The following is a 17,428-nucleotide window of genomic DNA, read 5'->3' on the forward strand; positions in this document are numbered from 1 at the left end:
TTAAGTTATCGTATGTCTCTTTCATGTGGACAGCATACGCTACTGGAATAGATGGAAGAATGTTTCCATTGTGCAAAAGCACAGCCTTGAGACTCAGTTTCGAAGAGTCCACAAATAGTCTCCATTCTTGTGGGTCATGAGTGATTTTTAAAGCATTCATGAGGCCCTCAATATCGGAACAGAATATCAGATTACTTTCCTTTCTGAAGAAAGGCTCCAATTGCTGGTGGCGCTTTCGATATGCAGTAATTGTGACATCTTCTTCTAGAAGATTCCATTGTTGGAGTCTTGATCCTAGCAATTCTGCCTTGTTCTTTGATAAGTCCAAATCACGAATCAGGTCATTTAGTTCTTCCTGTGTTATTCTGTGTGGGGTTGATGATGCACCACAGTGAAAATCTGGATCACTGCATGCTGATGGACCAGGAGAAGAACAGGTCGACTCACCTTTGTCTTCGTCAGATGAATCAAGAGAATATTCTGCTGGAGGTTCTGGAATAGGAAGTCCCTCACCATGTGGAACTGGTCTCAATGCAGACGGAATGTTTGGGTAGACTATTCTCGACTTCTTTCGCTTCGTTATTCCGCCGGAAAGAGGAGGAACCAAGCAGAAGTAACAGTCATTTAGGTGGTTGCTTGGCTCTCTCCACACCATTGGGACTGCAAACGGCATTGATGACCTTTTGCAATTCAACCACTGTGAAAGCTGTGTTGTACATGTAGCACAGCATATATGCGGAGCCCAAGGCTTGTCTTGGTCACCAACCTTGCATCCGAAGTAAAGATGATATGCCTTCTTCACTTGAGAATTGATACTTTTCTTCTGGTTGGCAAATGTCACTTCCCCACAAATATAGCAAAAATTGTCCGCGGTATTAACACACTTTCGAGGCATTACTGTTCTTTATTGTACGTAAATGGATAAAATAATAAGTTTTATGTAACAGTAGCTTGAACTGTCTCGCACAACGTCTAAAATATTTTAAATGCTGAACCTATCTGATTGGGCTTTATATAGTACACTGCTTACGTCAGCTTCAGCAGCCGCCTGGCATTAGTATAATAGGCCTACACATGTATAGTACACTGCTGACGTCAACTTACTTCAGCAGCCGCATGGCATTAGTATTGCATTGCATCAGAAAATGATGCAATCAACTGTGGATGATGTGAGCATGATGGTATTATGCAATGTTACATCATTATTCCGGATGTTGCTGCAGTCCTACTGGAGAAATTTACACAGTGAAACATAGAAAATGAGGTATATGAATATCTTCAAAACGAGAGCCAATACAAATTTTTCACGGTTATATTCGTGTTCGGCACACCAAAATACTACAGATTAGGGCCTTTTCAAGTCAGTAATGATTTCACTGTTGACCAGTGTTATTACAGGCATATGTAAGAATAGCTTACCTAATTGTTACAGGTGATGTAGGAACAGCTTACCGTATTGATACATTTAAGAACATACGTGATTGGTACTAGTATATATATGTAATAACAGCTTACCTGATTGTTAGTGGTATCTAGAACCTTAAACTTCCAAGTTGCTGCCGCTTCATGGAGAGGTTGCTCATTTGTTGCTGTTGGCACGCTAGCAGGACATGAAAGGAAAAATACATACTTACATGCATACATACATGCAGCATACATACATACATACATACATACATACATACATACATACATACATACATACATACTGCAATTTCCAATCTTTTATACATTCTCTCCCAGCACTAGCATACTTTTCTTAAAACAATATTGTAGTTGAATGATACATGTCGCACATTAGTCATATTACTTTAATTGTAATGTACTTTAATAATGCATATTGTTCATTAGTCATATTACCGTCATTGTAATGTACTTGAATGATGCATGTTATTCATTAGTCATATTACCGTCATTGTAATGTACTTGAATAATACATATTGTTCATTAGTCATATTACCGTAATTGTAATGTACTTGAATGATACATATTGTTCATTAGTCATATTACCGTCATTGTAATGAACTTGAATGATACATGTTATTCATTAGTCATATTACCGTCATTGTAATGTACTTGAATGATGCATGTTATTCATTAGTCATATTACCGTCATTGTAATGTACTTGAATGATGCATGTTATTCATTAGTCATATTACCGCCATTGTAATGTACTTGAATGATACATGTTATTCATTAGTCATATTACCGTCATTGTAATGTACTTGAATGATGCATGTTATTCATTAGTCATATTACCGCCATTGTAATGAACTTGAATGATACATGTTATTCATTAGTCATATTACCGTCATTGTAATGTACTTGAATAATACATATTGTTCATTAGTCATATTACCGTCATTGTAATGTACTTGAATGATACATGTTATTCATTAGTCATATTACCGTCATTGTAATCTACTTGAATGATGCATGTTATTCATTAGTCATATTACCGCCATTGTAATGTACTTGAATGATACATGTTATTCATTAGTCATATTACCGTCATTGTAATGTACTTGAATGATGCATGTTATTCATTAGTCATATTACCGCCATTGTAATGAACTTGAATGATACATGTTATTCATTAGTCATATTACCGTCATTGTAATGTACTTGAATGATGCATGTTATTCATTAGTCATATTATCGTCATTGTAATGAACTTGAATGATACATGTTATTCATTAGTCATATTACCGTAATTGTAATGTACTTGAATAATACATATTGTTCATTAGTCATATTACCGTCATTGTAATGTACTTGAATAATACATATTGTTCATTAGTCATATTACCGTCATTGTAATGTACTTGAATGATGCATGTTATTCATTAGTCATATTACCGTCATTGTAATGTACTTGAATGATGCATGTTATTCATTAGTCATATTACCGTCATTGTAATGTACTTGAATGATACATGTTATTCATTAGTCATATTACCGTCATTGTAATGTACTTGAATGATACATGTTATTCATTAGTCATATTACCGTCATTGTAATGTACTTGAATGATGCATGTTTTTCATTAGTCATATTACCGTCATTGTAATGTACTTGAATGATGCATGTTATTCGTTAGTCATATTACCGTCATTGTAATGTACTTGAATGATGCATGTTATTCGTTAGTCATATTACCGTCATTGTAATGTACTTGAATGATGCATGTTATTCGTTAGTCATATTACCGTCATTGTAATGTACTTGAATGATGCATGTTATTCGTTAGTCATATTACCGTCATTGTAATGTACTTGAATGATGCATGTTATTCGTTAGTCATATTACCGTCATTGTAATGTACTTGAATGATGCATGTTATTCGTTAGTCATATTACCGTCATTGTAATGTACTTGAATGATACATGTTATTCATTAGTCATATTATCGTCATTGTAATGAACTTGAATGATACATGTTATTCATTAGTCATATTACCGTCATTGTAATGTACTTGAATAATACATATTGTTCATTAGTCATATTACCGTCATTGTAATGTACTTGAATGATGCATGTTATTCATTAGTCATATTACCGTCATTGTAATGTACTTGAATGATGCATGTTATTCGTTAGTCATATTACCGTCATTGTAATGTACTTGAATGATACATGTTATTCGTTAGTCATATTACCGTCATTGTAATGTACTTGAATGATACATGTTATTCGTTAGTCATATTACCGTCATTGTAATGTACTTGAATGATACATGTTATTCGTTAGTCATATTACCGTCATTGTAATGTACTTGAATGATGCATGTTATTCATTAGTCATATTACCGTCATTGTAATGTACTTGAATGATGCATGTTATTCGTTAGTCATATTACCGTCATTGTAATGTACTTGAATGATGCATGTTATTCGTTAGTCATATTACCGTCATTGTAATGTACTTGAATGATGCATGTTATTCGTTAGTCATATTACCGTCATTGTAATGTACTTGAATGATGCATGTTATTCGTTAGTCATATTACCGTCATTGTAATGTACTTGAATGATGCATGTTATTCGTTAGTCATATTACCGTCATTGTAATGTACTTGAATGATGCATGTTATTCGTTAGTCATATTACCGTCATTGTAATGTACTTGAATGATGCATGTTATTCGTTAGTCATATTACCGTCATTGTAATGTACTTGAATGATGCATGTTATTCGTTAGTCATATTACCGTCATTGTAATGTACTTGAATGATGCATGTTATTCGTTAGTCATATTACCGTCATTGTAATGTACTTGAATGATGCATGTTATTCGTTAGTCATATTACCGTCATTGTAATGTACTTGAATGATGCATGTTATTCGTTAGTCATATTACCGTCATTGTAATGTACTTGAATGATGCATGTTATTCGTTAGTCATATTACCGTCATTGTAATGTACTTGAATGATGCATGTTATTCGTTAGTCATATTACCGTCATTGTAATGTACTTGAATGATGCATGTTATTCGTTAGTCATATTACCGTCATTGTAACGTACTTGAATGATGCATGTTATTCGTTAGTCATATTACCGTCATTGTAACGTACTTGAATGATGCATGTTATTCATTAGTCATATTACCGTCATTGTAACGTACTTGAATGATACATGTTATTCATTAGTCATATTACCGTCATTGTAACGTACTTGAATGATACATGTTATTCATTAGTCATATTACCGTCATTGTAATGTACTTGAATAATACATATTGTTCATTAGTCATATTACCGTAATTGTAATGTACTTGAATAATACATATTGTTCATTAGTCATATTACCGTCATTGTAATGTACTTGAATGATACATGTTATTCATTAGTCATATTACCGTCATTGTAATGTACTCGAATAATACATTTTGTTCATTATTCATATTACCGTCATTTAAATGTACTTGAATGATACATGTTGTTTATTAGGAGTTGGATATTATAGGGATTGTTTCCTTTTCACGGATTTTACATCCTGATCTGAAGTCCCGTAAAAGCTGCATCTGGGTTATTGCAAATTGTGAACATTAAACACGCCAGTTTTACAGTTTCGTAAATTCGTGAAAACTGAACAAGTCTGAAATGTACACATACACTGTACAATCATTTTAAGTGATCTCTGTAATTATGAGATCTATATTTGATTTGCCCATAAATCAAACTCCAGATTCCCGTGGTCACCTTAAACCGGGTACTGAACGAACAAAACGTGCACAGTACACTGATCATTGGATTCGTGCCAAAACATGTAAGACAGAGCTTAAAAATTGTATTGATGCTGTAGGCAGTTGTGGTTTTGTCCACAATATCAGTATCATTTATTTATTTACTGGAACATCTGGTAATCCAGACTTTTCTATGTGCCCCTAAATTTTGCCAGTTCATGTCCAGTTTTGCAATTATGAATTTAAACGAGCAGATGTGGAAGCACGTGCATACTACATGAATGGTCTCTTCCACTTGTTCGTGATCAATGCCGTGTCGGTAATTACCTCCAGACCATACTTCTCTATTTACAGGGTTCTAGTAATAATTAAGTATCACTTGTCTCAACCAAAAAAAAACACCTGGAGGAGGCCGTTTCAGCATAAATGAATGTCAAATCCACAAGCAGATTTGAATGGGATTGTACTATTATGTATAAAAGTATTGTATCGTGCACTTGAGCAACGTGACCTATCGACGGGAATTAATGTGTTTTTGTCGGTGGATCGTGGGAATGTCTGACTATCCACCAACTATTTTGTATCAGTGTAATAATCCCTATATAACATCAGTGTAATAAACCATAAATAACGTTTCATACAAAGTGCCATTTCCAAGATATGTAGATACATAGTTGATTGTATCGATGCGACATGTTATATGGTATACAAGTATAAGACTAACCTGACTATCGATATCATATCTTACTTATTTATAGGTCTGTAAACTATACTGTTTGTAGTGTAGAATCCAAACTACATAAATCTTTCACATTTTTGAAATACATTTCACAATTACATTATCTGTTTTCAACCCAAATAGAAAGTACTTCAGTAAACAAAATATATTTCGTAAAACAAAAATGTTTCCTCAGTTTATTCACATTTTATATAGATAAGAATATAATTTTCGCCACCTTCACCGGCAACATTGTTTATGACAGTATTACGTAATTTATACAAGAATAATACTTCCTTATATATATATATATATATATATATATATATATATATATATATATATATATATATATATATATATATATATATATATATATATATATATATACACATACATACATACATACATATATATATATACACATACATACATATATATATATATATATATATATATATATATATATATATATATATATATATATATATATATATACATATATACATATATATATATATACATATATACATATATATACATATATATACATATATATATACATATATATAAATATATATATACATATATATATATAAATATATATATACATATATATATATATATATATATATATATATATATATATATATATATATATATATATATATATATATATATATATATATATATATATATATATATATATATATATATATATATATATATATATATATACTCAAGTCTTCAATACCTGCTATTTCTCTTTAAAGCGTCCTCAGCCATTTCTTCTGCCAAACGCACTAAAAGATCGTTAAGGAATCTGCGTTTTACCACATATGGACACCCTGAAGAAATGAGACAGTTAAAGATGAAATGGAAATTTGAACCAGTCAGCTACTTGAAAAGGAACCAGTCAGCTACCTGATTAAAAGAGCCAGTCAAAGGGCGCTCACCAGTTATTATGTACGAGAGAATGACGTATGTAAGGTGAAGTTGTTTGCATTTAAAACATCACATACCTCTATGCCACTTTGATGTAATATGGATGACATTTCTTTGGATATTGTACTTGTGGAAACTGTACATGACATAAGTACACTGCTAAAAAAAATGACTGCTCCCTTGTGCCAGAACAATCAGCCTGAATTAGTCTAAAGTACCCTATCTTTAGCAGCTATCAAATAAGGAAAATGAATTTTGCCAGACTAGACAATACCAGCCTCTGAAAGTGTAATGTATGAATTACCAATATAAAAAAAAATTAGAAAAAAAGTTATCGGCTCTTTTATTTACAATATACTTCTGAAGTCCAGGAAGTGACAATGAACAAGTGCAGCTAGCACTTTTTTTGAAAGGTACACATCTGGAGTAAGGCCAAGCTTTATACTCTATAACCCATATTACACCCGTCAATCATACACCAAAAATAAAGGGAATTAAAGGTTCTTTGAACAATACCTAAGCTATACAAAGTCTTTTTTAAATAGCCGGTATAACCAGTGAAGAAACCCGGGGAAATTATTTTTCTTTACAATTCCCTATGCAAAATACGAAACTGCTGAGTGCCACCTCAGCTACCTGATTGAAATAGAACTGTTGTTTATCAACTGTGAAGCAATTTAAACTACATGACGTGCAAGCTGCTTTGTTTATACTTTCGCTGCTTTATTGTACAAATACTATGCAAATGTTGAATAAAACAGTTTTATGCTTCAAAAACGTATATGTCCCAACCGCAGAACATCTCGATTTCAAAAGTATACCGGCAAAACCTGATGAAGTTTTCAACAATCAATTACATGGCACAAGAACCTAAACGGGTGATATAAATATGCATAAAACCCCGATACAATATTTCATTTACCTCCAAGGGGATTCTGCGTAATTTCTGTAATAAGGAAAAATGGACCATTTTATGAGGAGGGGGTATTTTACTGTGTACAACAAGTTTGAACGGCATTTGTTCTTCTGACACTTTACAGTTTGACAGGGTGAGCTTGTTTTAGTTGGAAGACACTTGAAGAAAACCATGACCTTTGATAGCGACTTCTTCAGGACTTTGAAAATACAGCTGCGCTATCAAGATGTTTATGCTACAGCAAACAAACAAGTTTATAAAGAAACAAAAAATCGTCCGAGATTAAACTGAAAGATGTCGCTTTATTCATGTCCAGTATGTTGGTTCGTTCGTGACTTAGAAATAAAAAACAGCATAGGCATCCGGCCCAGAAATGCCCGATAACAATGAACTCAAGGTTGTAGTGAGCGATAAAAGGTCTAATTCCATACCTTTCATTTCTCTCTCTGCTTCAAAATCGCACATCGGCATAACCTTATGGGTGGAGGTCCCTGCGATAGGGCGACCTGAATTCTCGTCTACACACCAGCAGTATTGAGTTGACGTGTGACACTGCGCACGCGCCCATTTTCCATCCTGTGTACAATTGGGGATGAAGATTCCGCCTTCAGGATCCTCTAAGTCTTGTCTGATTGCCACAGTCCTTTCAGTTTGACAATCTTCTGCCAGAAAAAAAGAACGTCAGTGTATCAGGGTTTCTACTTAAAATGTATATGAAAGTTTCCTTTTATGACATTTACGATATTAACACTGAAATGACCATATCACATCTAAAAATGAAATTTTAAAATATTCAAACCGTGTCGCAGAAGCTTGCAGAATAAATAGACAATTATTTATAACAAACCTTTCCCTGTTTGAGTAAGCAATGCTTTCAAAAAAGCGTGTCCGTTTAATTGAAGAAAGAAATTAATAATTGCAGGAATTGTTCTAATGACGCCAGTGCAGAGAGCGATAGCGGACCATGCACCACCCATGTTATCAGCCGCAAGTGGTTTAGAAGGAAATTATTATCTTCAGGGACTCTATATTTAATTGTCACTACTCTCATTTTAATCTCACTTTAGCCCATACAGATCGAGGATAGAAAGCACCCACCCACTCCGTTTTGTTATGGTTACAAAAGAAGTCAGTTAGTGTTACTGTAAGGTTTAATTGAACAAAAATGCCGTTCTTGTACACTTTTACAACTGTATCCGCATATATTGAATGTCAAGAAGCTCTTAACCCCTCCAGATGATAAGGCTTGCTAGTAGGTGCACAAGCTTGCGTATGTTTCATTTTCCTTAGACATTTCATTAAAATTACAGTTAGGCATATTAAAGAAAGAATGAGTTTCGTCAGATTAATATTCAAATCGCATTCAGACACTTTCATTCACTTCTCCGCAAGATACAACATCTTGATGAAACTTGGAATAATGCTCAGCATGGTGGCAGGTGGGAATGTATCCAGAAATTATTTCATTTTCCCGCCATGTAACTCAAAATGTGTTGTATAATCGGAACGCCAACGATATACGCTGACTAATGAGTCACTCTTACGGTAGTCAAACGTCCACAGGTAATTATCAACCGCCATATTTGAACAAGAATTATGCACTTTTAGTCATCATGAACCTCCTCGGATGTGAGGCTACTGGTCAGCCACAACAATTCAATGTTGAGTTTCCAAACTGAATTAGACGAGCCATTACGTTAATGACGCACAGTTGTGAAAATGACGTCACTAACTTACCAATCAGATCACACAGATAATAGCAACTATTGTTCTATGACAATGACTTGCCAACTGAGGTCACGTACGTGCAAAAACTGTCATCCGGACAACAAAATACCACCTGTTCTGTGTACATGAAGGCGTGATTCCAAGTTTCCTCACGATGTGCCAGTTAAATGGTTTAATCATCAGAATACGTATAACTATTATGCAGATACGTCCCATACGCAAATAATTTTATCACATCCCTAATATTCTACAAAAGTTAAAATTTTGTAGGCAAGATAAAATCAACTGTCCTTTTGCAGTCTAACAGATGGATAGAAAATGTTCGTATTGAAAACTTATATTTCATGCAAGCCCACACCTTTAGTAGAAGCTTGTCTTTTTCGGAGGCGGTGTCTCTATTGCTACATGTAACAGGCCCATCTCAGAAATATGAATTCGAACAAACATAAAGGATTCTTACTTTCTTCTTTCTCCAAAGAGGCTTTGGTATGCTGTTGCTTGGGTGGCGGTGGTCCAAGCAGGTCGGGGCCAAGCGGCAGTGTGAAAGATGAAGAAGAAGAATCATCTGTGGGCGGAAGAGGAGTAATGGAATAATTAACTAGTTCCCTCCCTTTGGTGAAACCCACAGCAGGGTTTAGTCCACGATACAAAAATTACAATAGAAATTAGGTAAAATAACAGCACAAGCTTTCTGGAATTGCCCAAACCAAATGTACACATTGATTATAACAAGCTTGGAAATTTGATAGCTTTGTGTATTTTGTTGCGTTGAAGAAAGTGTTTTGTCTAATTTGACGGTCCTGTTTAATTCTATTGAAGCTACCATACAAGTCAGGATAATTTCGAAAATGTAGAAACATTTTCTATGTCACCAAAGCAAAAAATTTACCTTTTACTTCCTTAATGCTTTAGAATGCTAAAACTTAGTATATCTTTTACTACAAGCGCTATAACGAGAGTCCTTTAAAAAAAGACAGGCAAAAAACAAACATGGCTTTTTTGAGTAAATGTCGAGTCAAACAGATAGTCGTATGCGATTCATACTTCAGTACATGGATGTGTCGCTTGACGACTGCATGAAGGCATTTGAGATGATCTGATCAGTAGACGCGCTGTCATAAAGAATTCTTTTTAAGACATCCGAGGTGAAGTTTTATATACGTAAATGAATATTCCAGAGAATAAACGTGCTTCAATCAGATGTGTAAAGTGTTTGGTCCAGGAACTTTGGATTCTTGTTATGCTATGTAAAATTACTGGTCACAAATTAGAAATGTTTTTATAATCTCCAAAGGGATTGAACCAGCTATTTCAAATGAAAAGGAAAAACCTTCAATGAATAAAAGGTTAGGGATTTAATTAACTTTTTAAAAATTGCATTATATATATATATATATATATATATATATATATATATATATATATATATATATATCAATCCTTTGCAAAGATAATTGAAACATTTTATGATTTTCAAACCACTGGATGTTTATTTTTAGGGCTGTATTTCAAAACTGCCATATGACCATCATAAGCAAATGCACAGAATTTCAAGGTGTAAATTTCAGCACAGCGAAAAGCTTGTTGGACACGTCTGCTTTACCATACAATGTTATAAAGCCCCTCGTTCTCTTTGATCATACTGTATATTTGTAACGATTTTCGCATAGCATGGACTCATTTAAATGAACTGAATTTTACGATTATAATTGTTATTAACTGAGGAAAAAATAAAAATAATGTACTTGGTGCAAGTTTTCTATGGAAGCATTTAACAGATTGCAGGTAAAAAGAAATTCACTTAGTCAAAATTCTGTGTAAAATATATTTCATGCAGATATATTAATGCATAATGTTTACCATCTTAATACTCAAGAAATACATATATCTGGATTCATTGATTTCACATAAATTCACAGAAGTCTATATAGTCCAGTAAGTATAGCAATATGTATGTAACAACTATAACATTTTTTAAAATTCGTTTTAAATCTTTTAACCAATTAGTATATGAGATATATTTAGTGCTGTTAATGGCCAGAGATGTACGCTCATGCCCATTCCTCGGATATATATGTGCGCAAGGAACTAAAGAGAAAGTATCACTAAATCCTGAAAGAATAGGCTAGGTGAAACTGCCAGTATGCGTTCTCCGTTGACCAGTGAACGTGGAGTTACAAGAACAAGTTACTAAATTAATATATTAGCTACAATCTACCATATGTACTCGTTTATAAGTCGGTTCCAACTGCAAACTGCACAGAACCAGATCTGGGTCTGTGTAGTTTCTTCGGAGTAATCAGTAGAGCAAAACAACATAGACCCTGATCTGCATACGCATTAAGCTACGGAAGATATGAATATTTGTTGTTTGCAGTTCGACTTGCCTAATAAGCAAGTACACACGGTTCTTCGATATAAATATACATGAATTAATATCAAGTAATAATGGCGATCTGTCACTACAAATTTTACAAATGCCGGAGATAATAGAGATATCTTCTACAATGTATCCAGCATCTTCAGAAAGTACCCCATTCACAGCAGCCATGTCGCACTCAACATTCGCAGACAACGGTTTTCCAAAGCCTGAGTCATCTTACATGAATTCGCGACCATCTTTAAAGAGATGAAACCACCTAAAACGCTGTTTAGGTAAGAGATACAATTAGCAGCATGAACAAGACATGCATTTTGCTTCAAAAGGCCGTGGATGAAGGCAGTAATATTCATAAATCCATTTAGTTTTGGAAAAACACGAATAATACGAATAATAACGGAAACTGCTAATGGTACCTATCTAACTGTACACTTGGTACATAGTTCAATCAATCTGAATTAAAATGACTATGTAAATCAGACTTTAATTGATCTGAAACATCGTTTAACTTTTTATTTCTGGCACTCCTCATCTTGAAAGTCAACATAATCGCAATGTAATTGCGTTGCACGTTAAACTGTGAAAAGAGAAAAATATAAAATTAATAATTTTGTTTACAGGGGTATATATCAATTTACACCGCCATTATCACTTTGAAATCTATATTCATTTGGAGCTCTTCTGATTTGATTGTATTACTTTTTAACAGTTATACTGACTTTTCGTTAAAAAAGACAAATAATGAAATTTATATAAATTAGTACAGAAAAATAGATTGACTATATGGAGGAGAATGATCGAATCGAGAAATATCTGCTCATGTCAGAGTACATAATGCAGATATGATGAAAAAAGAAACAATATTATTACTGAATACAGATGTTATGGTCTAAACATTTTTGGACGACTTTTATCAGCTATGTAGCGCCCTTTCCCTTACATATTTAACAAATAAATTACACATAAAAAAAGATTCCTCATGCTTTTGATTAAAAATATGGTTTAAGCTCTTAAAACTTTCTGGATAAACAACAAATATTTCTCGATATACTTCATGCATTAAGGTCATTCCCGTTTTGATAACATTACATTTGGACCGACAATAGACGTGATTGCCGAAAACATTGGACATCTAAAGTGGACCTTTTTATTATTGGGAATGACATAAACAACACAACACATTTCGGCATAACAATAGATACACAAGCCAAAATTTAGTCTATCTTTCCCATGGTTACACCGAAGTTGGATTAGATAAATTATTTACAAAATAAGTCTCAAAATATGTTATATTTTTTAAAATACTACAGTAATTAATTGCTATTTTAAATCCTGTAATTATAGAAATCTAATTTGTATCACCTGAAAGACGGATATTAATAAAAAGTAAAAAGGAATGTTCAAAATTTTCTAATGAATCGGAATTTAAGAAGAGTAATATATATATATATATATATATATATATATATATATATATATATATATATATATATATATATATATATATATATATATATATATATATATATATATACACACACACCTTACTCTTCTTAAGTTCCGATTGATCAGAAAATTTTCAAAATTCGTTTCATTAATATCCGTGCTCTTTCAGGTGATATGCACACACATCTATGTCGATTGTCAGTCCAGATGCGCATCCGATAGGTTGCTATTTGCAAGGAGAGAACGATACAACAAGCACACATGCGAAGTTATTAGAACCAATCACACCCACAATCAGTCAATATTGTTCAGCATCTTTATTGAGTATTAAGTCTTCTGGCACCATACAGTAAAACAGAATACACTTTTAAAATATTACAGAAACGTTCAGTCCTTAATAATATTTGATTATGTTTTTTTTTTTTGTATCGTGAGATAGATACCTGAACAAGACTTTTCGGTGTCAGTATTTTAAGAAAAGCTGAACATTTTGAATGCATCTACAAACTGATTAAAATCATATATCCACTGTCCTAGGTGAAGATCTGACAGTGGCCGCTTACGGGATATGTTCTGCTGGCCTTTGAATTAGCAATGAAAATGAGTCTTTCGGAAATCTGAAAGTGAATCGAATCGTTCGGCACGCACTTAAGTTCTTCAGCCACATTGATCAGTCTCCCAAACGAGAAGCTATGAGACTTCATTTGATCTGAATGACTGATGAAATTAGTGATTACATAATAACAGTGGTTACCAGAACATGATCCTTAAGTAATCTCTGTCAGAAATTCACGTAGGAAAGGGGAGATCTGATTTTAATCCGATTGAATACATCTATTTCCACCAGGAAAGATGCAAACACGCAGGCAAGGAACGTTATGGAGTTGCATTGTTGGAAATGCTCACGAGACCTTGTAAAACCTTCTATTTTTTTACTTATCAAATAGTTATCATTAATGCAACATTTGTTTGCTATTGATGATTTTCCATTTTGTTCTAAAATCACTACTACATCTGTTAATCTGCAAGAACCTTTGAAACATAAAAAGGTATGTAACTCCTAAAAAGCGAATCGTTTGTATTCTTTTTGAACTGATGCAACATTTGTTTTCACCAGTTACCCTAAAATGTTGCAGTCCCTGGCTATTACACACCCACACTTTAAGATTCTAGCCCAAGATATCCAATACTTATAGGAATAGCACATTCTCTATTATTCTGAACACAACTTTTTAACCCGTAAATCTTATGAAGCCAGACTCGTCCGTTATAGCAATGACACACTGTTAAATGTCCTGCCTGCGTGTTTGCCCTGCCGCACACATACACTCCCGGCACTCATAGAGAGATTCACCTACCAAGGTTGGGTGATGGTTTCGGTTTGGAATTTACAAGGATACTAATAGAACTGTCTATACCTTCTTCCGACTCTCCGGGATCCGGCGTAGTTGGGTCTGAGTTCAGATGGATAAATAATCGAAAGGAAACTACATGATAAACGAGTGTCAATTCCACTCTGTTCGTATTGCACAAGTAATATTGCACTTGCCCGGCCTGCCTTTGTTTAGGGTTAGTAAAATGATGGATGACCGAATGAATTCGAGTAAAAGTCATTGCTGAATGCAAGATATAAAAGTGAAACAAAATGGATGAAGATGCCATGGAAAGCTACGACGAAAACGTAGAGGAAAACTGAGGAAAAGGAGTGATCACATTCTACCTGTGGACATCTGTGGTATTATTTATCCTTATGTAGCGCACACTCCACTGAGAAAAAAGAACTCAGACTAGATCGTTTGCATAGAATCATAAATATAATGGACAGAATACATCTTGATGTGTCTGCGTATCATTGGACAGCAGACCCAAGATCTCCTCTGCTTGACTCTTTTACGTTTTGCTGTGCGAATCATATAGTAATTGAAAACTTTTAAATAGAACAAATGTGGTATTCAATTTTTTTTTATTATTTAACTTTACACAGTCAAATTGTATATACGTAAATAATAAACAAGCTTTGAAGAAAAAAATGTTAATCTAACTGCATAGACTCCACCTATGTACCTTACAAAAGTGTCTGAAAATAACTTTAATGAGGATTTAATTAATATTAAAATGACACATTTTCTAGCATATAATTAAAACATTAAATTATCCAATAATTCTTTAGGGTGAATAATTTATAAAATATATTACTTTTATTGATATTTGTATCTTACTGTGCTGAAATTTAGTTATAGTTTTTTTTTTCAGTGATCCATTTGAAATCAACAATATAATCTTCCTTTGCCTGACACCCATAAACGTATAAAGATACCAATTTACAAATAAACTGTAAAACCGCTGACAGAATATTTGCTGCCTTCGACATAATATCCTGTATTTGACTCGAAATAGTGTATGCTGGGTCAAAAAACATACGTTTAAATTCTGGCATAGGTTTTCATGGCAACTTACGCAAACAGTTTTGCTGCAGGAGGGAGGTGAATTTTGAAGCAGGCAGAAGCAAGTTGTAGAAGTAATTAGCAAAGACAGAAATGAAACACTGGTGATGCTGAATCAAAGGACAGTTAAAATATTTATTGTTCCTGATATTTTTTGATCCTTTATAAACAAAAATCAAATGCATGATAATATAACTTACTTACATTCCGATTCTTGATCACGTGGGTATTGGAAAGATTAGCATTTTACAAAGTATGACTAAAGTGCAGACCTGAACATAGACGAAGATGGTATAACTATCACGTTTTTGGGATTCCACTGGTATGACTACCGTAGTTACCCGTTATAAGACGCAAATAACTGCGAGCAGTTTAATGGGCACCGCCGCTCTCCGTCATCAGGCGTGTTATACATGGGATGATATGATACGATATAATATCACTATACAGGATAAGTCAAGTAAATACAGTTTTAATTAGCGATACATCTAAACGTGATGGAATCTAGAGATATGCGAAACACGGGTCCTTCAGATGTTACGTATTTGTATGCAGCAAGTGCGCAATAATTTCACTAAGAAGGAATCGTTTAGCTAAAAATGCGTTTACAAAATTGATAAAATGTACTGAAATCCATTAAAGCTTATCGATATTCAGCATCACCATGCAGTCACTGGATTTATAGTCCGTTTTATGAACAGCTGTTGAATCAGCTTTGACGCTCAGGAATTTGTATAATTAAATGCCGAAAAAGTTAGTAGATACAGTGCGCAATATTTAGACACGTGTCAATGTCAGATTTTATTGAATAAATCAATATTACTTTTATTTGCTTAACAACAATAGACTGCTTTACAAATCTCTTGCTAGTCAATCTGATTTGCAACGCAGTGTTAATAAGTGTGCAAGTGTGCCGTCATTTATAGGTTTTCAAAACATAAATTTGCCTCAAAAACCGTTATTTGTATACGACATGAAAATGGGAAAATGATATACTGGTTACACGTAAATAAAAGTAATCAAGACATCGGAAAAAAATGGGCATACACTGAAAGTACCCCCCCACCCAAAAACAAAAAATCCCGTACAATTAAAGAAACGTACGTCACACTTTTGTAAACAAAAAGATATTCGCGGATATTTAAATTTTGGTTAATTTCAAGCGTCTATGTTTTTCAAACGGAACATAAAACCAGAATAAGTACTATTCTAGTTTGAAATCTACACTTTAGAACTATCAGAAGTTCTCAAATACCACATAATCGAATAAATTATAGAATAGAAAAGTCCATATTTGCAAATCACAGTTGTAAAAATAAGCTGAAAGGGAAGAAAATTAGAAAGCTAAAGCATTACATATGTCGACACCTGGAAAAAATAATTTCTTTTCTTTTTTTTTTTTTTTTTTTTTCTTCTTCTCTTTTTGTGGATTTATTTCGGATACGCCTCAGGAAAATAAAACTGTGCATGTTGTAACAACAGCTAAAGATTATGTCAGATCACAAATATTTAGAAAAATATATATATATATTTGCTGATACTTTTCATATACCAACAGCAATATTTAGACGCCTTTCCTTTGTGTCAGTATGTATTCTTGACGAGTAATTGTTCAAAATATTTCACTTGTAAGTTACAAATTGATGTCGACAAATGCTTAGGTT

General features: G+C 33.4%; 1 protein-coding gene across 10 annotated transcripts in view; it reads right to left on the reverse strand.

Annotated features, from left to right (window-relative positions):
* The window catches only part of LOC149804603 (SPARC-related modular calcium-binding protein 1-like), a 144,316-nt gene that overhangs the window by 8,499 nt on the left and 118,389 nt on the right, over positions 1 to 17,428 (reverse strand). For 2 of the 10 annotated variants that reach the window (XM_089942264.1, XM_089942278.1), the window contains 5 exons: positions 14,679 to 14,807; positions 9,955 to 10,059; positions 8,198 to 8,428; positions 6,660 to 6,753; positions 1,516 to 1,600 (listed from right to left, as the gene is read on the reverse strand). In XM_089942264.1, the coding sequence (XP_089798390.1) occupies positions 1,516 to 1,600; positions 6,660 to 6,753; positions 8,198 to 8,428; positions 9,955 to 10,059; positions 14,679 to 14,807 (644 nt within the window). The remainder of the gene's footprint in view (positions 1 to 1,515; positions 1,601 to 6,659; positions 6,754 to 8,197; positions 8,429 to 9,954; positions 10,060 to 14,678; positions 14,808 to 17,428) is intronic. The other 8 variants (XM_089942287.1, XM_089942297.1, XM_089942272.1 and 5 more) reach the window with 8 other exon arrangements.

This window comes from Sinohyriopsis cumingii, chromosome 2, assembly GCF_028554795.1.
Source record: "Sinohyriopsis cumingii isolate HCF-2022 chromosome 2, ASM2855479v2, whole genome shotgun sequence".
NCBI lineage: Eukaryota > Metazoa > Mollusca > Bivalvia > Unionida > Unionidae > Sinohyriopsis > Sinohyriopsis cumingii.